Consider the following 25,066-nt stretch of genomic DNA (forward strand, 5'->3'; position numbering starts at 1 on the left):
AAAAGAGACGTTAGAGGTTCGTACACTGTTCCTTCACACGATGGGGGCACTCTTTCGTTTACTCAGAAGAAGATACCAGTATTTTTAAAATAATATATATATAGCAGAGAAGAGAAGTCTAGAAGTCTTTTATTATAATTCTCAGACAACCAATCAATACTCGTAACAGACTAAACACATAAAGATTATGAAAGAAAACAAAAACACAAGAAAGAGAGAGGGAGAGAATTGAGATGCAAATGTAAAGTAAAAAGGCACAGATAGAGGGAAATTATGAGTGCTAGCCCATATGAAATTAGATCCAAAACGTTTATCTCTCGCCCTTTTCTTTTCCTTTCTCTCCTTTTAAGACAAAAGAATAAAATATTTTGCAGAGATAGAAACATCTTCTTCCAAAACACCCAACTTGCCCCTTTAATTTGTTGCAGCAGTTACGTTTTCTGGGTATGAAATTTACATGCCAACTATACATTAAAGAAGTTCAGTTGTAAAATTAATGAGAGAAAAGTAAGGCAACGGTAACCATCAGTTTGTAGGTTCCTTAAGGGGCTGGTTGGGAATTTGCATAGGTTAACGGAACTTTTTGACGAGTGAAAAGTGAAGCGGGGGAGATAGAGATGTAACTAGAGAGGGAGCGCTAATAGTTGGACGGCAAGTGCAATGTTTTTCTAAGTGCGCTTTCTTTCTCAATCCATTTGCAGTCTATCTTCAGCTGTTAACTCTCTTTCTCTAAACTTTTTCTTCAATCTCTTGCTTTTGCTTCTATCGTCCATTATTTATTTATTTCTTTCTTTCTTTCTTTCTGCTTTCCATCGCCATTATCTCTCTCTCTCCACCCTCCCTCTCTCTATTCATTCGGATTTAGTGGCAAAAGAAGAGTTGTGAAGTGGGCGTGCGCCATGGAAGCTCCAAAACCAGAAGAGATAAGCCATCCACCAATGGACCAACTTCAAGGCCTTGAGTACTGTATTGACTCGAACCCGTCATGGGGTATGGCCAGTTTTATTCCTTTTCCCAACCCCGTTTCTCCATTCATTGATTTCTTCTGGCCCATTTTTAATGTTCTCTGTTTGTTACCTTCTCATGTTTGCGTGTCAAAACAGGGGAGGCAATAGCTCTGGGTTTCCAGCATTACATTTTGGCCTTAGGAACTGCAGTTATGATCCCAACATTCCTTTTCCGTTTGATGGGCGGCACAGATGTGAGCCAATTCTCTGTGGTTTAGATTTTTTATCACAACTTTGTTCTGAGTTGGAAATTAGATAGTAAATTCCGTGATTTTGTGTTCAGTTTTTAAGAAGTGTGATTATTTTTCCTGCCCATCTACATGGGCTTGCATAGTTGATATGACTTTCTTTTGTGCCTTTGATCCTCCAGAATGATAAAGTGAGGGTGGTACAGACTCTGCTTTTTGTTGAAGGAATTAATACATTACTACAAACATTATTTGGGACCCGGTTGCCAACCGTGATCGGAGGATCTTATGCATTCATGGTCCCCATTATATCCATAATTCATGATAAGTCCCTGATGAGCATCGAAGACCCTCATCTGGTTAGTCCAATGATTTCTATCATTTTTCAGTGCTCACTTCTTTATTATTTTTCTTAAAAGTTGAACCTTCAGTGGAAGGACATGTTCTTTCGGTGGATACTCGTGTGACCTACTCACTTACCCAGTTGGCTTTATCATATCAAACTTAATCAAGATAAGTACACATGGTTTAAGAGCTTAAACTATTCAAATTTGTTTGAAGATCCAAGAAAAGGTGTTTTAGTGCGGATGGGCGAGTTGGTGGGTCAAAGTGTGTTTTCGAACATAATCTTAACTTTGTAACATAATCTAATCTTTGTAATATTAAATTCTCAATTCACAGTAACTCTTATCAGCTAAATGTAATGGCAAGCTGCAATATTTTTTGTTTCCTTTGGCATTGAGTATTGATAACGAAGTCCAAACTAATAATTTGGAGTTGCATAAGATCTCAATAAAGAGTTTCTCGTAAGAGTTTTGTTACAAGCAAAGTTGCGTATTAATTTACATACCAATATTGATTCTTTTATATTTAAAATTTAAATTAGCATTGTTTTTAATAAAATCTACTTTTTGGCCAATCACGTGAGATTGATGCACAAATTAGTGCGCAATTATGCTTGTAACTAGATTTTTCCTTCTCGTAAGTGTACATCGGATAATCTAAGGATGAATTCAAAGGCAAGTTGCCGTTGTATTCAGCTGCATTCATTTTTTAATATGTTACATCATAAGTACCTGATACCTCATATACTGATTTTGGAGAATTTGAGTGTGACCTGCTTGTCGTTTTATAGAGCAAAACTAAGTGCTTGCATTTACTTGTAGAGATTTCTTAACACCATGAGAGCAGTCCAAGGTGCTCTGATAGTGGCATCAAGCGTACAAATTATTTTGGGATTCAGTCAAATGTGGGCCATCTGTTCCAGGTACAACTTTTTACAGTCTTGGTCAAAGTTACGAATCCGAGTACCAGTTTTTCTTTTTCCATAGATTACATGATTGCATTCTTTTCACCTTTTCAGGTTCTTCAGCCCTGTTGGAATGGCCCCTGTGATTGCGCTGGTGGGTTTTGGTCTGTTTGATAGAGGTTTCCCTGTGGTATAAGAATATTATTGCCAATTTTCTTTTTAATCCTCAGTACTTTTCCAAATTGAATCTAAAGAAAAAGTATCACTTGTTATGTCCTTCAGACTGTATTTTGATTTAGTGAATTTCTATCAGGTTGGACGGTGTGTGGAAATTGGCGTTCCCATGCTTATTCTGTTTATAGCCTTTTCCCAGGTACTACTGCTATGTCTTTTTTTAGCCAAGACTGCTAATAAATTTGTGCTGATACGTATATAAAAGCAAGCTTAGGCGTTCTTATCGTATATATCCCATATACTTGGGCTTTTACCTATTCTTTACGTCAATAAAATCTTGTTTATTGATTAAAAAAAAAAAAAATCCTGTCGGAAGAAAGAAGATGCCACATTGAGTAGCATACATACTTTCATGATTAGGAGCAACTTTTACGTAAAAAATTAATTTGTTTGGTTAATCTTGGTTGTGAATATATATTAATTATGTCCTAAATTTTTAACCTTTGTCAAAGTGGGAATTTTTGGAAGTTGAAACTCAAATGTAGTATTTAAGAGTCAACTCAGTCCGACTTTTAAGAGAACTTCTCAGGAAACTCATTTTAATTGTGCAGAAATTGAACAATACTACATTTTCTAAAACTACTATTGATTTATATGGATGATTTAAAACGGGAAAATTGGGAAAAAAATGTCCTTGGGATCTCTCTTTCCCTGATGCCAAATTTGCTATATATTGTGCCAGGTCTGGTTTCCTTGTTGCATAAAACAGATATACTTGCCAGATATGATAAGCATTCTAACTGTGGATGTTTGCCTTTTTGTATACAGTACTTAAAAAATTTTCAGGCAAGACAACTTCCAATACTAGAGAGGTTTGCTCTCTTGATATCAATCACTGTGATATGGGCATATGCACACCTCTTGACAGCCAGTGGCGCATACAGACATCGACCAGATTTAACCCAACTTAACTGTCGAACTGACAAGGCCAATCTCATTTCTTCTGCTCCATGGTTGGTAGCTAAAGTAGCCCTTGTCAAATAAATGTTTATCAAATGTAAGAGACTAAATACTCTCACTGATAGATGGATGATACACAATATCGGGATTCATCCTGCTGAGGATCATAATGGTTTCTGAGGATCAAATGAAAAAAAAAAATATGAGGACCAAAGCTTCGCTCTAATTAAATTTTGTTTACTGGAAATTTCTGGAGAAGAAAATGGGCTTGTGATATGCAATTGAAAATCATATAGAGGAAGCTGCAAATAGAAAGCTTGATTGCCTCCATCTCACACATTGCACTAGAACATGATGTAATACAATGATTCAAAGAATATTCATAAATTCTTCTCCCATACTTGGTAGAAAGATTGTGAAAAATTGGACGAAACTTTTATCAACTGCCTGTTTGACCTTGAAATTGATTTGTTGTCAGGATAAAGATCCCATACCCTCTTCAATGGGGTGCTCCAACCTTTGACGCTGGTCATGCTTTTGGAATGATGGCTGCTGCTCTAGTTTCATTGATTGAGGTATTACTGTGTAAACTATTGGATCCATCAAAGATGTAGTAGTTTTGATACGAGAAAGTAATGTTATTGTTTGCTTTTACAGTCAACTGGTGCTTACAAGGCTGCATCACGTCTAGCAAGCGCTACACCACCTCCAGCTTATGTTCTTAGCCGTGGTATTGGCTGGCAGGGAATTGGGATCCTGCTGAGTGGACTCTTTGGAACATTGACTGGCTCAACAGTCTCCGTGTATGCATGGTTTCCTTCTTGCCTTTTTAACTTTCTCACTTATAAGCTGTGACTCATAATTTATGGGAAACAACAGAGAAAATGTAGGGCTTCTGGGAAGCACTCGTGTTGGAAGCCGCAGGGTTATCCAAATCTCTGCTGGTTTTATGATATTCTTCTCTATGCTAGGTGAGGGACAGAACATATATTATTCAATGTACTTGCCTGTATAATCACGCTTCTTGTTCTTGAGACTAATGTTTTCGCTTTTAATTTAACTCTGATTTCTTGATTCGTGCAGGAAAATTTGGAGCCTTGTTTGCATCAATACCCTTCACTATATTTGCTGCGGTGTATTGTGTTTTGTTTGGTCTTGTTGGTGGGTTTATGCTCATAGCTTCTCTTCTCCTCTTCTCTGCACAAGTGTTGACATAATTTTGTTTTCAGCTTCGGTGGGTCTGTCATTTCTGCAATTCACGAACATGAACTCGTTGAGGAACCTCTTTATCACAGGTGTAGCCTTCTTCCTAGGTTTGTCTGTTCCCGAGTATTTTAGGGAATACACTGCCAATGCTCTTCATGGTCCTGCACATACCAGTGCTGGATGGGTGAGTTTGTCTCGTTATCTGTACTTAAGTTTGCAATTTGAAACTGTACACAGCCGCCACGAGAAATTACAATCTATCTGAAAAAAGAGTAGTATTTAAAGGATCGAACTTCTAATATCTTCTCATCCATGCTTTTGTACTGACTTAGAGTAGTAACTTGTGCACATCACCACTAGCATCACTATTTACATTACCTTAACTCTTTGTGAAATTTGATCTGACCATCATCCCTATCAACTTGTGCTTCTTTGATGTGCTTCTTTGATGTGCAGTTCAACGATTTCCTTAATACAATCTTCTTTTCATCCCCGACTGTTGCAATGATTGTTGCAATTTTCTTGGACAACACACTCGACTACAAGAATAGTGCCAGAGACAGGGGAATGCCATGGTGGGTTAAATTTCGGACATTTAAGGGAGACAGCCGTAATGAGGAGTTCTACACCCTCCCTTTTAATCTCAACCGTTTCTTCCCTCCCTCTTGAACAAGTGGTGCCCATTAAGAAGAAAGATGTCAGAGGAAAAGCATCATTTCCTGTTCCTGATGAGGATTACATGATTTGGTCACAATTTCCGTGAAAGAAGAGTGCAACAAAGATCAATATCTTCTCTGAATGGCAAAGGAATGCCACCTTTGCTTGCTCTTCCTTTTTGTCATTGCTTTATAATATATTTGACTCGGATTTTCTGGGGTATAATGCAATAAAAACTAATTTGTACGTCCCGTTCGGCGTTAGCAATCAGTTTGGTTCGAGAAGGACAAGTTGCAGCAGAGAGACCCAATGAAAATTAAATAGGGTTCTGAACACACATTGATATTCAAGAGACGGTAGTACCAAAATCTAGAGACGAATCCATATGCAAAAATGTGTTGGGCTTTGGATGCCTATACCCATTTATATTGTTATCAGAGATTTTGAATCAAGTACATCCCAAAAAAAAAAAAAGATAAGAGAAAGAAAATTACACTGTAAGCTTGAACACTGCATATGTTACCGCTTGAAAATCTCAACTATCTGAACAGATAAGGGGAAAAAACGTTCAAAAGATAAAAGAGCTTAAAAGAGTGGCCAAGATAAGGACATGCTACTGAGCTTTGCACATGCACTCAGGGCACCTTGGCTGTCGATAAATGCTCCGCCCAAAGCCCCTCACACGCACCCTTTGACCTTCATCGATCATCTTTTTCACTCTGTATTCAAAACTGTTCCAACCAATTGTGCTATTCTCCGACAAAATTATTGCCAGCCTCTTCTTGTTAGGCCGCAAGGTAGGAGCACGGCCACCACCATAGTAAGTTCGGAGTCCAGTCACCAGGGATGAAAGTTGGCTTCCAGAGTCTGTCATGGCAAAAACATCCGCAGTTGCACATGCAATAAAGTCCAGTGCAGCTAACTGCATACACAGCAACTCTTTATCTTTAGTAAATATATCAACCAACGTGAGTAGAGAATTGGAGTCCAAATTGTAAATGTATACTATCGATACTATCCATTTCAAGTGAAATAAAGAGGATCCTGTTCTGTGTAACTATAGGCACCCATCTTACGCACTCTTTTAATTAATACCATATGACATAAGGGAAGGCACTGTGATTATTAGTGACACAAGAGAGATCACTTACCCAGTACATGGTGCTAATTAATTCAGTACATGGTGCTAAAACCTCGCACTACAATATAATTTGGTTTCATGAATGACAAAATTTCATGGCATTCAAAATAAAGAACACCGACTACCAATTAGAGATTTGCATCCTGTTCAGTTAGTACGTACGACTTTAAATCCTTTGAACAAGGTGCCCATTGCCTACTTCTCAGTTTGTCTTGTGGGCTATACAAGGAATAGATTTGAATTCTTCCATGAATTTCAAGAGAGAGTTTTCATGCTGTGTATGTATATGATTCTATCTTTTTCAGAGAAGAATAGTTTTTTACCTGAGAAGAGAAATTTCTAAAAGGTGCAAGTTCGTGGGGAGTTAGAATGGTTTCCTTTGTGACCAAATTGGGATAGAGGCTGGTGAAGGAATCCATCCTGGATTTTTCTCCATAAATATGAGAACCAGCTAAATAAATGTAAGTTCCACGCTTAAAACCAAGTCCAGATAGGACCAGTGCTGCTTCTTCTGGTGTCAGTGGACACCTTCCCAACTTTCTTAATTCTGTTGGAGAAACAGGGCTGCAAACAGCAATACAGTGTGTGAGATAGATTGGTAAACTAATATATATTCGTAAAAACAATGTTAAACCTCAAGAACCCATACCTTGAGTTCTTTAAGCGCTCAATAAGCAGAGGAAAATGGATTTCTCTATAGGCTTGAAGTTCCTTTTTCTCACTTGCTCCACCTCCAAATTCACACAGGGAGTAGGCCACCATATCCATTTCAAATCTCAAATGTAGAGCAAGATATTTGGATGGGCTTCTAGCAGCATCATTCTCATTCGATAGATTTTCAGGCATGAAGTTTCCTAGTAATTGTCGGTCCAGCATACTCCTTGCAGCATCATATTTTCTAATCCTTCTGACCAATAATGAACCAACTTGTTGGATTTTTGGCACGAACTTCAAAGCATGGAAGTTACATTTGCATCTTAATCTCTGTCAGAAGTTCAAGTATAGTTTAACTGATTCGTAAAGGCATCATGATAATGCATACTGGATAACTATACAGGAGTAATTCAAGATATAACATGTAATCGGAGTAAATGGAATGGTGAAGAGCAAAGGCCTTAATTACTTAACAGTAATCAGTTAGTTATCTTTCTTTTTTTTTTTTTCTTTTTTTTGAGTAAATCATTGGGTTAGAAGTTGAAGTAGACATTTCCCTTTAGTGGGAGGCATGCTTCTGAATTATTGTGTGATTGAAGTATGCATAGGTAAAAAAAAAAAAAAAACTGTATGTCGTAAGAATATTCAAACTTGTAGGGTCTGTTAACCAATTAAGAAAAAAAATCCACCTAGGGAGCATAAAAGATTTGACTTGAGATAAGTGCCAGAGAAGGAAAAGGCCTATAGAAGATTGCATTTAGAGTAAGTAATTTTAGTTATATAAAATGTGTATGCACTCATGTATGTGTGCATTTCTGTTTTCCGATATATGCCATACGCCTAATGTGCAAAGAAATTTTCTTATGTCGCAAAGAAACTCCAAAATGATGATCATAACTCATCACGCTTGTGAATATTAAGTGAAAAATTAAGCCCCTATCAACAACGAGTATATTAATATTCAAACATTTAGGGGAAGTTTTATAACCTGAAGTTTAGAAGGTAATGGATCAAAGCCTAGTCGATTTCCAAACCCAAGGAAGTGAACAATTCCATTTTGTAAGAGGATGGGAAGTATATTTCTGAAGTAATCAGCAGGCTTTGCCTCCTTTGGAAGATCTGCATCAGTAATCTGAAAGCAAGGTAAAAGCTTTAAAACGTTATCAAAATGAGTGTAATTTATTCATTACTGTATGTTATACAAATAACGAAGATAGCATACCAGGCTACCTAATGCTTCAATGTCAAGTGATCCCAGATCAGGAGGGAGTTCCTTTACAATATTGATTTCATCCTTCAAAACATTCATAAAATACTCCTCTTGGTAAATATCACCAAATTGGCTGCACTTTTGTCAAATGAAATGCATGAATCAACTAAGGCACGAATTCCAAGGTTAAAAATTTCCAAATAACCACTAATTCCATTTAGCCAACCTAACTGAATCAGGGATATCATGAAAAACCTCAGTGGTCAACCAGGAAACCAAGGAATGAGTGTATAATCCAGCATAGTTAAGAATATGTTCTTTGGTTCATGTCTTTCAGATGGTCAGAAGCAATTGTTCATTGAAACTTATGATACTACCACATATAATATCTACTAACTGTATACAATGTCAAGCTATAAATATGTTATTCATACTCATGTCATCCATGCTGATCATCAACCTCCATCTTAGGTTTATAAAGGTGATAGTGACTTACGGCATCAATATTTGCATTGCATTAGCTTTTCAGGTCAATATTATTGAACAAATCAACTTAATTACTTGTTGTCGAATGTAAGATTTACTTCATGAACTGCTGTTCTTTTGGGAGTTTACATATTTGCATTGATTTTTTTATTGGGAAAAATGCTAGATATGATCTCAAACCTGGGATCGTTCCAAACATTGCTATATAGAAATCTTGGAATAACCAAAGTTGCATTAAGAAGAGATGCCACAGCAACAGCATTGCAGATCTGTGAGCAATACCAATAGCTTAGTCAGTTCAACTAGTGGAGTAGGCAACTGAAGAAAAACCACAAGAACAAACTACAAAATAAGCTCCCCAGAAATACATCTGAAAACAAACTAGAAATAATCAAAATAATAACACAAATTATAGTTGATATGCAAATAATGTGTGCTCAACTTATTTTCAAGTAGACAAATTCATATTTTGTTTGATACATGAAGTTTGCAACTAAATCTATGTAATTGAGGAAAGAAGATGCAGTCTAACAGAGCCAAAGCTTAAACACTTGGCCTCAAGTTTATATTGTGCCCTATTCTTACATAAGCATCCTGAAGTTTTTCAAAAGTCAAATTCTAGGTATCTTATTTTTCCCCTGGATTGAACTATAGTTCTCAAATTCTCAATATCAAGAACCCATTATCTGAGAGAGCTCTCAGAGAACCCATATTAGTTGCAGAAGAAATTAGCAAACTTATACTAGTAAGCACACAAAATCCAATACAAAACAGTTCACGATAATTACTCCTTGCTTCATGAACAACTCACTCTCAACTATATACACACGTCTCTCCTTTAACTAGTGTCAGATAATGGTGAGTGGATGAAGCTTGAACTGTAGCTTCTTCCCCAATTCAAAGCCCTTATTCTTCATAAAAATGCAGGATCCATGGTCATCGTCTAGACTAAATGTTTCAGACAAGAGCCCCCTGATGTAACAAGGCTGATGCTGTCCTAAGTATTTATTTTTCTCAATAAGTGGAATTGCATTGTTGCCCCCCAAATATTTTACTTTTCTAACTCCAAAAAATTCATCAAGGTTTCAATTATTGTGTACAGATAATTATGAACTCAGGTAGCTTGGTACTTACAGCAACTCGTTGTTGATTGAGACCCCCATTTGCACTGATTAATATGTAGCCATTGTCTTTGTCGAATTTTCCTGTCCAGGAAAATAACTAATTCAAGAGTATTTACAGTAATAGTAACCTGCTGCAATTGACTTGCAAAAATTAAAATAAAAACTATGATTAAAAATTTATAAGACAATATTATTATTTATTATTGTTAATTTCTAAGACAATATTATTGATCCTCTTATAGCACTACATATTTCACATGAATCAATCTAGGCAGGATAAAAATTCAAATACCTAGATTGCTTGGAAGCTTTCGGTCCGCACATGGTTTCCATGCAGATGCCTTTGGATATGGTTCCTCCCAGAGTCTTGACGTCTCTTGCTTAAACTCTTTCTATAACATAGCTAACATCTCAGATATTGGAATAAAGAAATCCTGTTACCTAATTTGACCAGCGAATCAGAAAATGTGTACCAACCATAGAAGTTTTGGAGCTAACCTCTGCAAGAGCACCGGATGCCAAGTTTAGTAGCCGGTCATACATCTGTATTGGTAATTTTTCGTCATTGATGTAGGCACTTCTATCTTCCTCCTTTGAAAATAAGATGCGGTATATATGAGAACAATTAGTCGGCATGACTTAAGCATATCAAAAGAATTATAGAATGATAATTAATTACAGTTTGCTCATTATTAAAGAAAAACCTTGGCGAATGACTAAAGATACTCTATAAACCAAATTATTCACATAAAGGACACCCAGAACGCATAATGCCCATAACCACCTAAAATCTGAGCTTGCAGAGTGAAAACAGGTACAGAATGGCTTCCAAGTCTTGTAGAGAAAACAAAAATATACATATGCATGTCTGTAATCCACAGCTTACTTGACAAACAACAGGGTAAATGTTACATAAGTGGACTTCAGTAATTGAAGCGTTAAAAATCCATCAATAATGCTTATATGTCAGTTTCAGCAGGAAAACGAATAGTAAAATAATTGTTAAATTGTATCTGACAGGAGTGCTTGGTGACAGGTAGAAAGTATAAATAAACGTAAAAAAATTAGGCAACTTAATCACCACGATGGCTGCAGACTAACAAGGAAACCATTAATGAAATAGAAATTAGCACCAATTGGGATAGAATATGATTGTCACATAAACTCGACAGCTACATTCTGGCCAACTCCAATTCCATTTCTCAAGTTCCAACTTAGTCATGGACCGGTACTAACATCACTAGCTACTTCAAGAGTAGGGCATCTACAATTGCCTCGGAATATATTTACCTCGAGCCCACCTGATTTGCTTTGGGCTGAATGATACTGAACGTTCCTCGAATCAAAAATGGACATCATGAGGGAATCAAGCAGGAGAACGAAACCCATCAAAATAACCATAAAAGCCATTGACCTCATGTGCTTTCGAAGCCACAGATGCCTTTTCCCCACATGGCCTCCCTTACAAGCAGTATGGTATGCAGAATCATTCTTCCATCCATTAAGTAATACAGTTTTGGGATTACAATGATTATCTCCCCATGAAATTCTCCTTCCAATTGAAGGATCACTTCCTGGAAATGTTTCTGGACCTCTAAAGTGATAGTGCTCCATCCCTAAAAATCAGTCAGCATTCTGAAATTCAGGACGCTAACTTCTTGGGGGCAGTTGCTTCCCCATTAGACCATTACCTCTGTGTAAAGCTTCAAGTATCCAGGAATGTAACACAGTACCACAACCACCATTTCTTATTAATACAACGATTAGAATAAACCTTTTAACCAGCACCAACCTCTACTTCTAGGGGCGCTCTCTCTCTCTCTCTCACACACACACACAAACCAACCACCAACCCATTAGACTGTATGAAGCAAATTCAGGATTTGGTGGTACGTATAGGCGTCGTGAAAAAGAAAGATGATCGATAAATTAAGAACACCCAAGAATCCATTCAAAGCGAAGCTAAGAAGTAGGTATTAGTAATAGACATAAAGATGAGTGAAAAGCAAGCGAGAAGCCGAAAATCCCAACAACAATTTAGAACCAACCTTTTGAAACAAGAATCATATGTGGAACAGCTACTGGCCACCAACCAGAACAAACTTTGGTTTTGCGCTTTCTGGGTAAGGCAAAACTGTAGGCCGAGTGACTGTTTGAGACAGAAATGGTCGGACGACCATGGTCATTTTGCCTTGATTGCGCACGTTTGACTATCTTTTCCCTACAACATTAGATTTCGTACGTATTCTTTGGGCATGCCATGCATCAATTGGAGATTTAGATGGACATCACCGATAATGCTCTTGATGGGCGTCTTTATCGAATTCAAGGTGCTTCGAGGATCATCTTATCTAATTACATTATCTGTTCTTCTGAGATAGCAATATAAGAAACTTTGGCCTCGAGTCTTCGGCGTCAAGAGATTAGCCAGTAGCTACCATGAAAAGGAGGGGCACCCGGGCTGTCTTGATCAAGAATATATGGATCAAATGATCACGTCAGAAATTAACTTCCAAAAGAAAAAAGCTACTCAGCCTCCGGTTTGCCTAACGCACGCCACACTCCTTCCACGTCACGGTTTATTATCAAGATAAACCGGGTTGCCCTTTACTCTGCTCCCTACGCACTCTCTCTTCTCCGTCACCCCTCAATCCGACGCCCTCACCTCAGACTCTTCTCCTTCTTCATCTCTCCTAAATGCAGCTACCCTCTACCATTACTGTGAGACTCTTCTCTCTCACCCATCGCCCTTCACGTCTCTCTCCCTTGAACGAAGGCCCATTTCTCTCAACCCCTTCAATTCCGAACCCTAGAAGAAATCATCCTCAACGAATTCCAAGACCCACCCATCTGACTCACTTCCTTCAGCCTCTTCTCGCCATCCCCGAAGGCACTTTATTTTTCTTTTTCTTTTTAATCTCTACCTTCCAAAATGTCTCTTTCCTTCCTTAGTTTTGTGTTTGTTAGATCTATGTTTTGTCTTTTAATGGTTGCTAAGTTTGGGTATATTCTCATCCGAGAATGGCATAAATTTAGTAGTGATGCCGGGGCGGGGACTGAAATCGTGCCGAAACCGTGAGGCTGGAGGACTGAAACCGTGCCGAAACCGTGAGGCTGGAGAACCCGTACAGAAATGGTGCACCCAGAGGGGAACTTTTGTTCCACCGTGACGGAGTGATGAACCCACACAGTTCCCTAGTGATGCCGGGGCGGGGAGAGGGTCAAGCCGGCAAAGGACACAAGCTGGGGGCGTGGAGGAGAGAACGCGGGGAAGAGTTCTGAAGAAAGTGAAGACGAACCGGGGGAGGGGGGAGAGAAATTGAAATGTTCTGATCAAAACTCGCGTTTTAATTTAAAAAAAAAAAAAGTCACGTAGGCTGGAGTGCGGAGGTTGAGTGAACAGTGGGTGGTTGTGTAGTGTAACTCCTTCCAAAAATCCCAGGGTTGAGTGAGGCATAGCTAGATCAAGCCTAAAGTAAAAGTGTTCCTTGTATGGCTTGCCAATTTGGTGAGTTAGTTCGAGTACATCCACCTTGCCATTTGATCCATAGCTGAAGCTGCAAGATGCAGGAAAACAACTAGTCCCCTGTACATTCAAAAAGTGAAAAATCTCTCTCCAAAGTGCACCAGTCTTAGAGCATTCCCGTACCCTTTTAAAAAATTTTCTTAAATTTTAGCTACAAATTACAGTCTTTAAAAATTTATCGTAAATTTTAGTCGTATTTAAAAAATCTCATATATCTCATTTTTTATTATTTATCTATTCTATTAAAATAATATTATTTTATTTTTTCTTTATTTTTTTCTCTCACTTTCATTTCTATTCTTAATCACTAACTATTTTATCTTATTCTCTTATTTTCAAATATCACGTTTTAAATTAATTTATAAATACTTATATGATCTTTTTCCCCGATACAATATTATATTTCAAACTAACATCAGTATTAAAAATAATACTTTAATAAAATATGTGAATTTGAAAAATCGATAATTTTTTTAATTTAATTTTACCTGCAATACTCGAGTAATATTTTATTTACATTTATCTAACGGTAACTATTTTATTTACATTTATCTAACGGTAACATTTTTTCATTTTCATATAACGGAAATATTTTTTTAACAGCACAATGGTAACATGCTTTGTCCTTTCTCTAACAGTAACTTATTTTATCTTTTTTTTCTTACGATAACATCATTTGTCTTATATGTAATAGTAATTTTTTACTCTATAAATCTGTCTTCTGGTAGCATTTATATTCTTACAAACCTAAGTCTCATTTGATCTAAGAACTAAAATTTAATATTCCCTCCTCATCTCCAATTTCCTTTCATCAAATGGTTCGTACATTCTTTCACAAATTACTCACATACTTTTCATCTGAAGATGAGTTGGAGGTTGTTCTTAGTGCCGAGGCCGATGGAGAGTCATCGAGACGTCGTTGCAATTGCCAACATCGTAAGTTTATTAGGCATGATCATATTCAAGGACACGAACGCCTATTCCGCGATTATTTTACAGAAAATTCAGTATATTCCTCGAACATATTTCAAAGGAAATTTCGGATAAGTCGTCTGCTATTTCTCCATATGGATGAATACATATATATTTATCAATATGTATGAACGAATATATACGTATTGATGAAAGCACCGCAATGGATAGCCTAAAGAAATTTTGCAAGACAATGGTAAGTATTTTTTCATATGAATATTTGCAGTCTCCAAATGCTGATGATATTGCTCGATTGCTTGCGGTTGGTGAACAATGGAGATTCCTAAGAATGCTTGGAAGAATTAATTGCATGTATTGGAAGTGAAAAAATTATATCGCTGCCTGGAAATATATGTATTCCGGCCACATCCGTGAACCAACTATTATTTTAGAAGCAGTTGTTTCATACGATCTTTGGATATAACATGCATTTTTTGGGATGCCTGGATCACATAATGATATTAATGTGATAGAAAAATCTTTTATTTTCACAAAATTTGCCCAAAGGCGTATTTCTTTAGTCAATTACACAATAAATGACAACGAGTATACTATGAGATACTACCTTGCAGATGGTATTTATTCCAAATAGGCAACATTTGCTACAAACGGTTGAAATTTTGGTCCATTGAACAATGCAAATGACGACTTTGTCATCACAACCAACAAATTTAAAAATTCTGTAGATGACACAAAATTTAAGAATGCCAAACACAACTTTTAACATATGTTAAGAAAGAAGAAAACTTCTATGCCCACAAAATCATCACCAGCCATAGAGCACCTCGGTGTACCCAAAATCACAAATTGGGCAGTTGAAACTTAGGTGGTGGATTCAAATTATAGCCCCAAAATCACAAACAAATTCATGAAATGGCAAGGTCCCGATAATAGAAAATCCATTTTCCTTTTTGGCACATCAAAATGACAAACCGTAGAGCACAAATTAAACATCAGAAATATCACAAGCAAATATTTCATCCCTAAAGTTAGACCCAAAAGTAAGAAAAAAAATTTGATGAGAAATATGCATCAAAGATTCAGCAATAGGAGTTTAAAAATCATGCGATAGAGACGATGCGATCCAACCATTGGAAGGGACTTCAGTAGTAAAAATTTATTTCAAAAATGAGAAATACTTACAGAATTTAGCTCCGATGGGAGGGGGCTTCAATGGTGCGCGTGTTGCGAGAGAAGGGAATGTCAAAGAGAAGAGGACAACAAAAAATAGAGAGAGAAGGAACACGTAGGAGCAACAACCGAAATATTATTTTAGAGATAGAACAATCGTTTTTCATATATGAAGAATCATTGTTTGTTTTTAATAGTAAAACCTTAAAATAGAGAATGTGATAGGAGGGGATTTTCAGTAAAATTTTAATTATTTTTTTTCATAATTTTGAAATAATAGTGAAATGGGAATGGGATGCTATTAGGCAGCAAGCCTGGAGCCAAGCTAAGCTCCCCGAAACCGAAACAGGGAAGAGGGAAGGACGGGTCATATTTGCCATTGGGCCTCCTCATTGCCTCATGCGGCCCACAATCAAATTAATCGGGCCTTCTATCTATCATATTCGGCCACCAATTCTCTATTTCGGACAGTTGGTTAGAATTTCCCAACCTTCCCTTTTTACATGTTCGGTCTAGGAGAAAATGTTTTGCTGATGTACGTTCGAGATTTGTTACAGAAGTTGAAGATAAGTTGAGTCTTATTACAAATGAGATAGGAATGCTTCTAGTAGCTCCATTGGACGCGGCCCATTTGGTGACGTTGTGGGCAACAGAATTGGCACTTAATGACCTTAACATCACGTATAAACCAAGCTAATCTCTCATAGCGATATTACTTAGGAATGTAACGGATTGGCGTTCTGTTCAGTCCCATTTTTTTATATTTTTTAAAATGATATATATATTAGTTTTGAAAATTTAAGAACTAATACCTAACTGATTTATTACTGATATCAAGAAAATCATTTTTCGATTTTAGTCTGGCTTTTCAGGATTTTACGGATTATCTATGTTAGCAATAATATAATGTTTATATATACTAAATTATTAGTCTATTTATATTATACTTTAAGTACATTATTTTATAGTAGTTAATATGTACTAGTATAGTTTAAAATTAAACTATAGTTTATATAAGTTCTAGACCTTTTATATTACTATATACGATCAACTATGTAAAAATATATTTGCAAAAAGAGTAAATAGACTTGAATAAAATGATTAGAATTTCATGTTATATCAATTAGAAATTTAGCATATAATATATATAATATAAAAAAATTATAACTATATATTAATCCGGTTCGATTTAAATCGATTTTTAAAATATGAAAATTAGTACAACTCCTACTTAGAGCTGGTTTTAATTCTTAAGAATATGTATCGCACCGGACTGTTTAAAAATCATACTGAATCGGTATGATTCAACTAGTTTTTTTATTTTTTTATTTTTTTTACACCCATAATGGTATTATATAATGAGTTTTGTTACATACAAGCAAAGTCATGTACTAATCTGCGTACTAATATTGATTCATTCATATTTAAAATTTTAATTAACTGTTTTTAATAAAATCTACTTTTTGACTAATCACAATAAATTAATGCACATATTAGTGCATAATTATGTTTGTAACTAGATTTTTTCTTATATAAGTCGATAGTAGTGACTCGTTCTAGATAGTCGTGTTAACTTCTAGTGAACTGAATTACACCCAACTAAAAAGCCTACTTATCTGAGCAGTGTTGCATTCTTGGGTTATATCTCATTGAAAGGCTTAGTTTATGAATGCTAGCAAAGGTTAAAGTCACAATGTTTGCATGCATAGACTATTTAATTACCCTACTCACCACATTAGAACAATAACCCAAAGTAATTTTGAGGTTAATTGGAAGTATCTGATCATACAATAGCTCATGGTATTCGTTGCCATTGATGGGATATGAAAAAAGAAAATACAGAAAGCTTGTTTGTTTTCAAAGTCTTCTTTGGAGACTGAGAAAGGGCAACGTTACTTTCATAAAGTAAGACACCCTCTTTTTCATATTCTTTTACTAATCCTTTCATTTTCCTTTTCCCCCTTGTGCATGCCTTTAACCGAGGCCAATAGCTGGAATCAAAGACAGCCACGCTTCCTCCTATATCTTTTCCATCGATCATACTCATGTATTCATCTACATGTTTGTCTTTACTCAACCGATGCATGGTGTCGTAGAGTACTTAAAGAATGGTGCATTTACCACAAAACCATGGGCTAAAAATTGAAATAATAACACCTATACCATGATGTATTTTTTAGTTGGCAAGCATGACTACACATTTTACCAAGGTGGGTTTTCTCCCTTTTTATTTTATAACAAGATTTATTTATGTTTGAAAATGAATATTCATGCTATTAGTGATTGGTAAACATTGGTGTAACGTTCGTTGATGTGACAAACGCTCATATACTATCACATCAATCATAAAAAAATAATTGGTATTATATGACATTAAATGTTTGGGATTCGTAATTATCCGGATATAACTGCTTGCGAATTTTGATAAAAATAAAAATAAAAATAAAGAGTGAGGTGGAAATTACATGTGGTAGTGATGATCAATGTTTGTTCTCTAAATATGTTTCACACAAATATTAAACATAGGTTATATGATGCTAAAGCGACTAGCGAGGGATCTCAACAAACAGCTCAATTTTCCTTTCAAAAAAAAAAAAAAAAACAAACAACTCAATGTTAATCAAACGATCCCTACCCAATAATCTTACCAAGGAGAAGCAACTATTTGTGATTTTAAGTTGTGTTTGATTTTTTAATCAAATTCAATTTATTTTAAATTAATTATTGATAAATTTATTATTTTTTTAATTTTTTATAAAAATAATTAAACGTATCTCAATATATTTCATATATTTTAATCTTAAAAGTTAAATATATCTCAATATGATTTATAAACTACTACTATTCACAACTCAATTCAACTCATCTCGATATCTAAATATAATCTTAATGTAATCTAACTCGTGTATTGATTTGTTACAATCAAGAGTCCTAACAATTAGAGTGCGCTTGTGAATTTGATATATTAGGGATTGTTTAGATTGAGAGAGTCTTTCAACTCAACTTATCTCATATAATCATTATAATTTTTTTAAACTTACATTCAAAATATAATAAATAATTTAATTTTTTTTAAAATTTTAAAATAATATTTTATTCAATTTTAAATTTTTATTTTGTCTTAATTCACTATCCAAACATCTTATTTATTAGAAAAAACGTAAGTAGAAACGGATAGAACGCTATAAAGAATAACTCTTTCATAATATAAAAAGAAAGGTGATACCAAATAAGAGCGAATGTTCAAAGTGTAATAACCTTTATTAGTAAATAAAAATCGAATAATAATAGGTTGTATCCATTATTTTAATTTTTGTTTTTGGTTTGGTTCCTATTTTTTGCTTTTAATGGATAAAAAGGGGGAAAAGAAAAAGAAGAATGAAGCAGACGGACAGGCAGACATTAGCCAATCGGATTGACGTCGGCAGAGACTCCAAAAATTCAAAGTCCAATATTGTAATTTTGTCAAACTGTAGGGCCCCTTTTGCCCCCAACAGCAAAGAAAGAGCGAGACAGACAGAGAGAGAAAGGGTGAGAGAGAGAGAAGACGGAAAGTTAAGAGAGAAAGTCGAGAGAAAAAGCTAAGTGGGAATCACATGGCCTTCTTGTTTTTGTCTCTCGCTGGGGCCTCCTCCTCCTCCACACTATGATCTTCTTCTTTTTCTTCATCGACTGATTCAAGTAGAATATTCCCCTCCTCCTCCGCCCGGCATGGCCGACGATAGGGTACTACCCGTTTCACATTCCCTAACTATGAAGTTTGTGTACTGATGCTTTCGTTCCTGAGAGAACCTACAAATGAGCTGGATTTTTTTTGCTTGGAGCGTGGGCTTTCGAATGGGAAATGCGGGATCCATGATTTCTGGGTTTCTTTTCTTTTCTTTTTCTTTTGTTTTCTTTGCAACCAAACGACGTGTTAGGGTTTGCGGTGATCTGTGGGGAGATTCTGGAGCGAGATCTTGTTGGTCTAGTTTTTATTTATCTGAGATCGAGGCTAGTGCTTCAGATGGCCGGATCTTCTTTCTTTTTGCTTCTGATTTTTAGGCTTTTGTTCGCCTCTCTGATCTGCCTCTAGCATCAAGGATCTTTTTCCTCTCGACTTAATTATCAATTTTCAAAGCTCGATTATATCCACTCGGTCAATTTTTTTTGATTTATTTTATTTTATTTTATATCAAAGTAATTAGCTCTTTTATTAGTTTGGATATTTTGGATATTGGGTTTCCATCAGATCAAGCTTATTTGATAGATGCCTCGGTTCTTGACTAGAATTTCCCGTGTTTTTGCTTAGTTCTCTTGGTGAGGGGCCATTATATTCTGCTTAGATTAAGAGTGTTTAATGAGTTTAGTGCGCTTGATCTGCTTCTGTTGTTATTTAACATCTTCAAGTTTTGAGGCATTTTGGCTTCTTTACTGGCAAGCGACTGTGTTTGGCTTATTGAATTCTTCTTTATCTGTAGCTCTCCTGGTATTTTTGCGGATTTCATTTCTTATAGTCTAAGCTGATAATATGCGCTCAAATTATTGAGTTGCGTGTTTTTCTTTTCTTTCATAGTCGAAGCGATGGCACCCGCTAATTAGTGTTTTCTACCAAACAAAATTTCCCAGCCCTTCCTGGAAAGGAAGCCATTTGCCAATATCGTGTACGCCTATTTGAAAGTTTTGTTTCTTTAAATCCTTTAAACCTCAATGTGAAATATTTTGCAGGAAATATCTGGTACTGTTGTTGATGGAAATGATCCGACGGGTCACATAATTTCTACTACGATTGGAGGCAAAAATGGAGAACCTAAGCAGGTACACATTCTTGGGAATACCTATTTGTTGCTCTCCTCTTTATTTCTTCTATCAAGTCTATGGTATTAACTGTTTTAATTATTAAAAATATGTTAACTGTTTTAATTATTAACAATATGGATGTTAAACAATTTGGAGATTTAGAAAGTTTAGTAGCTAGCCAGTTTCAGTTTCCTAACATGTGAAGTTGTTGACATCTTTTGTGTGATTTTCGTTGTAGACAATTAGTTACATGGCAGAGCGCGTTGTGGGGACTGGGTCATTTGGAATTGTTTTCCAGGTATGATTTGCAGCTCTACCTGTCTTTATACATTTTATTTAGCAAGAAATATGACTTACATTTTTCTTAGGCAAAGTGCTTGGAAACTGGGGAGACCGTAGCTATAAAGAAGGTCTTGCAGGACAGAAGATATAAGAATCGTGAACTGCAATTGATGCGTGTGATGGATCATCCAAATGTGATTTCTTTGAAGCATTGTTTCTTTTCCACGACGAGTAGAAATGAACTTTTTCTCAACCTTGTAATGGAATATGTCCCAGAGACCATGTATCGGGTCTTGAAACATTACAGTGACGCAAATCAGAGGATGCCACTCATCTATGTGAAACTTTACACGTACCAGGTATACAGGATGCTTGCTTATGCTGTCTGGCTTCTCGCATGTTCTCCCTGACACTAACTGGGGTGCTTTCAGATTTTTAGGGGGTTGGCTTATATACACACTGTCCCTGGAGTTTGCCATAGGGATCTGAAGCCTCAAAACCTTTTGGTATGCTCTACTCATTGAAAGAAAATGATCAGAATGTTGTAACTTTTGCTAAAAAGAATTAGAAAATACAATTTTTTGACTGGTTTTACTAATTACTCATAATTTTTTGCAGGTTGATCCTCTCACTCATCAGGTTAAGCTTTGTGACTTTGGAAGTGCAAAATTGCTAGTATGTCGACCTCTTAGTCTCAAAGTTTAGCATGTTTCCTCCGGTTCTAATGCAATTATAATTTTCCAGCTGACTAATTATTTATAATCCAGGTTTTTTTAGGATGTCAATCTGGTGGCGTGATTTGTCTTTTCTGTATTTTTTTAGTCGCAACATATTTTTGGAACACCGATGGTGGTTTGGGGCAGGCGTGTCTTTGGGCTTGGGCTAGGGCTTTGTTAGGTTCATTTTCCTAGATGGGCTTAATGTTCCTTGTATCTATTTCTGCACCCCAACTAGGTGTTTTCTCTTATATACATCCAGCGTACTTGGCAATGTTTATTGATATTAATAAATTTTTACTTATAAAAAACAACATATTTTTTGATACTTGAGATTTATTATTATTATTATTATAAAAAGTAAGACTTACTAAAAAAAAAAAAAAAAGTAAGACTTAATTGAAGTACACGGTGTATACGATAATACATCAAATGAGAGAGAGGGAGAGAGGAGAGTTTATGGAAAATTGTTGTGTTGGCTGCCATCCATTGTTATAGAACATTGAAGAAGACAGTTTTGAGGTCTTCAGTGGTCTTGGATCATTTCTTTCCTTCTGTCTGTACCACATTAAACAATTCGGGATTACTTCCACTAGGTCTAGCTATGCTGAATATCAAACCACCACTTCCAATGACCTAACAGATCTGCCACCTGTCTATTACCCACCTTAACTTAAAGAGATCATCAAAAACAGATTGTTATGTGTATCATGTTATGAATAATGTTATTGTTCATTTAAATTTATTTAAAGTTATTGCACCCATGGGATTAGTTGGGACGCTGTTCCTGACACCCGGTGCCAATAAAAAAAAGTTAATGAAGTTTAGGCAATTTTTTTGAAGTGCCTTATTGAGTTTACTGTAACTACTAAGCAATATGTTCTGTTGCTACTAATCTTGTTTATGCGAGATTGCATAGTTTCTACTTATAGAATAATTGGAAATATATTCCTTTCCTGCTAAAAGGTTACATTCATCTAGCAGCCAGAATATGATGATGGTGCTTTTTATTAGCAAGGCTCTCTTTTGATTTGTTTCTATTAGGTTTTGGAAAGGGAAGTTTAGCAGCCATGAGATTTTTCAACGATCAGAAAAGGATTTTTTTTTTTTTTTTTGGGTACTCTTTATTTTTTTGTGGCAAGTGGAGGGGGAAGGTTAAATTTGAGGTTGCTGGTGGCTTTGTGTCTTTAAGCTCCCTGTTCAGCCTGCTTTTGGTTGTTTGTATTTGGAAGACAGTTTGATCTATGACTGCTTACAATTTTATGTTGCCAAATAGGATTTTCTTTCTTGGGTCTATTTCTAGTTTATTGTTTCTGACATTTGCTATAATTTTCCTTTTGATCAGGTCAGAGGTGAAGCTAACATATCATACATATGTTCACGATTCTATCGGGCTCCTGAGCTTATATTTGGTGCCACAGAATATACTACCTCAATCGATATTTGGTCAGCTGGTTGTGTCCTTGCAGAGCTTCTTTTGGGGCAGGTTAGAATTTTTTCACAAATCTGACTTTCCTGTAGTCTTTGCTTGGTTAAGATTTTTTACTCCCCCCCCCCCCCCCCCCCCCCCCCCCCCCCAACCAAAAAAAAAAAAATGCAGTATGTTATATCTGACCTATTCATTTTGTAATTTTTTAGCCACTGTTCCCCGGAGAAAACGCAGTGGACCAGCTAGTAGAAATTATCAAGGTTTGGTTTTATCAATTATGCTTTAGTGCATGCAACCCTTGTGATCAATATCTAATGTTTTATCATACAGGTTCTTGGTACACCAACTCGTGAAGAAATTAGGTGTATGAATCCAAGTTATACGGATTTTAGGTTTCCACAGATAAAAGCACACCCTTGGCACAAGGTTTGCACTTTATTTCCTTTCTAATTAATGGAATTGTCAAGAGATTAAGTTAATATGGATAGGCATCATCTGCCATTTGCATTTGGAATTTTTTAGCGTATTGATTTACATTCTTAATTCCTTGTTTATTTTAGGTGCTTTTCCTATGTTTATTTTCCTAAGGCTGTTAAATCATTAAAAAATTAATATGATTATTTTAATACTAATGTTTTCCTTCATCAAATTTTATGGTACATTCTGGCTTACATTTAAGTATCTGGATTTAGGTTTTCCACAAAAGGATGCCTCCAGAAGCAATTGATCTGGCTTCACGACTGCTGCAATACTCGCCAAGTCTTCGCTGCACAGCAGTGAGTCCAGTTCTACCATTATTTTTATAGGGATATGGGACTGCATTTATTCTGGTGTAGCCAATACTGATCTGAATTTATTTTGTAAATATCAATACATTACTTTTTGATAAGTGAGTTGAGCTTAACTAATGGCCAAAAGAGATGTTAATACCAATATATTTTTGGTTAAGAGTTTTGCTGTTATTTTATTATCTTTCGTGTAATGTGCCAGTGTATACGGGCCTTTTCATTTATTTGAAAGGGTGTGTGTTTGTGATTGGTCTCCTTTTGACTGCGAGCTTCTTTTTTTATCACAGCTAGAAGCATGCGCACACTCTTTCTTTGATGAACTCCGAGAACCCAACTCTCGCCTACCAAACGGTCGCCCATTGCCACCACTTTTCAACTTCAAACAGGAAGTATGTATGGATGTGCTTCTTTTGCCAATTTATCTTTAATATGCATGCCCATTATTGATTGGATTCAGGATGATCCTTCAGCACAGATCTTTTAATGGCCAAATACTGACATACCAAGAATTTATGTATTTATTTTTTCATGTCAAATCTAGAAGAAACTAAATCTTTTTATGTGCCAGTTAATTTGTGGATATGACTGCAATTCCTTTTTTTCATTTGTTGGGTTATTTGGGAAAATTGAAATCTTCTGCAACTATGAAGCAAATTGTTTACATTATTTCTGTGGTGATTACAGTTGTCAGGGGCTTCTCCAGAGCTTATTAATAAGTTGATACCAGAGCACGTGAAACGCCAAATGGGTCTAAGTTTCTTGCATCCAGCAGGCTCCTAAGTGTGGAAAGTTCTGGGAATTTTCGTCTACCAATTAATGTTTGGCACAGGGAGGTACTATCTTTGTGTTGGAATCATCATGCATTGAGGCCTGACCAGTATCATTTCTCACTCTTGCGCTCTGCCAAGACGCACAGAGACTCAAATGGCTGGATAACTGCAATTCCTTGATGAGTTCGTTTCTACGATACCATCCCTATCCCTCCCCCAAACTTCTCTTTCCAAGCCTCCTTTCTTAAGACACCATTTTGTTTCTGTACATGTTTGATAGTTCAGATAGCTGGAGATGGACTGATCAGAAAGCTGCTAGCAGAGGAAAAGCTAGGGGAAGTGTATCTATAGCTAGGAAGAAAGCCCCTGATAGAATGGCTGAACAAAAGGGGGTGGTCTTGTAGTTGGTTGTTCGGTATGGTTATTTTGCATGTTGTTCCCGTTAGTCCTTTGGTGGTTTTTTGTTGGCTGAATTGTATTTGCAGCCTAATGTTGCTACTTACTGTTTGTCCGAATTAAATGCTATTGTTCTGTGTGCAGTACCGATTTGCTTGTTCTATGCATTGATTCTTGTTGAAGATAAGCTTTTGCATATTTACCATTGTGACTTAGAATTG

The 25,066-nt window shown here is 36.1% G+C and overlaps 3 protein-coding genes across 11 annotated transcripts; 2 read left to right on the plus strand and 1 right to left on the minus strand.

The window, feature by feature from the left end:
- LOC122275967 (nucleobase-ascorbate transporter 2-like) lies at positions 1 to 5,692 on the plus strand. 6 transcript variants are annotated; one of them, XM_043085333.1, is made up of 14 exons: positions 1 to 16; positions 866 to 990; positions 1,104 to 1,201; positions 1,378 to 1,554; positions 2,362 to 2,462; positions 2,559 to 2,634; positions 2,758 to 2,817; positions 3,447 to 3,631; positions 4,057 to 4,153; positions 4,236 to 4,381; positions 4,458 to 4,549; positions 4,662 to 4,739; positions 4,808 to 4,968; positions 5,241 to 5,692. In XM_043085333.1, exons 2-14 carry the CDS (start codon positions 900 to 902, stop codon positions 5,451 to 5,453), a joined length of 1,575 nt encoding a protein of 524 aa, XP_042941267.1. In that variant the 5' UTR covers positions 1 to 16; positions 866 to 899; the 3' UTR covers positions 5,454 to 5,692. The 6 variants fall into 6 exon arrangements, with proteins under 6 accessions (XP_042941267.1, XP_042941268.1, XP_042941265.1 ...); XM_043085334.1 differs by lacking the exon at positions 1 to 16 and adding an exon at positions 143 to 672 and having other exon boundaries at positions 875 to 990; XM_043085331.1 differs by lacking the exon at positions 1 to 16 and adding an exon at positions 144 to 672.
- Positions 5,693 to 5,827: 135 nt separating this feature from the next.
- LOC122275965 (O-fucosyltransferase 8) lies at positions 5,828 to 12,563 on the minus strand. Of its 4 annotated transcripts, none has more exons than XM_043085328.1 (10): positions 12,105 to 12,563; positions 10,534 to 10,647; positions 10,349 to 10,448; positions 10,067 to 10,137; positions 9,113 to 9,201; positions 8,459 to 8,579; positions 8,225 to 8,368; positions 7,232 to 7,566; positions 6,906 to 7,146; positions 5,828 to 6,363 (listed from the first exon to the last, which is right to left on the minus strand). In XM_043085328.1, the coding sequence occupies exons 2-10, from the start codon at positions 10,597 to 10,599 to the stop codon at positions 6,055 to 6,057; spliced, it is 1,476 nt and encodes a 491-aa protein (XP_042941262.1). In that variant the 5' UTR covers positions 10,600 to 10,647; positions 12,105 to 12,563; the 3' UTR covers positions 5,828 to 6,054. The 4 variants fall into 4 exon arrangements, with proteins under 4 accessions (XP_042941262.1, XP_042941263.1, XP_042941260.1 ...); XM_043085329.1 differs by having other exon boundaries at positions 10,555 to 10,647; positions 12,105 to 12,562; XM_043085326.1 differs by lacking the exon at positions 12,105 to 12,563 and adding an exon at positions 11,347 to 11,928.
- A 6,643-nt stretch (positions 12,564 to 19,206) lies between these two features.
- LOC122275940 (shaggy-related protein kinase eta-like) lies at positions 19,207 to 25,027 on the plus strand. The gene is made up of 12 exons (XM_043085287.1): positions 19,207 to 19,411; positions 20,393 to 20,482; positions 20,703 to 20,762; positions 20,833 to 21,105; positions 21,178 to 21,252; positions 21,365 to 21,421; positions 22,808 to 22,948; positions 23,101 to 23,151; positions 23,222 to 23,317; positions 23,584 to 23,667; positions 23,967 to 24,068; positions 24,364 to 25,027. Exons 1-12 carry the CDS (start codon positions 19,397 to 19,399, stop codon positions 24,457 to 24,459), a joined length of 1,140 nt encoding a protein of 379 aa, XP_042941221.1. The 5' UTR covers positions 19,207 to 19,396; the 3' UTR covers positions 24,460 to 25,027.
- Positions 25,028 to 25,066: the final 39 nt, after the last annotated feature.

Source organism: Carya illinoinensis, chromosome 9 (genome assembly GCF_018687715.1).
Source record: "Carya illinoinensis cultivar Pawnee chromosome 9, C.illinoinensisPawnee_v1, whole genome shotgun sequence".
Classification (NCBI taxonomy): Eukaryota; Viridiplantae; Streptophyta; class Magnoliopsida; order Fagales; family Juglandaceae; genus Carya; species Carya illinoinensis.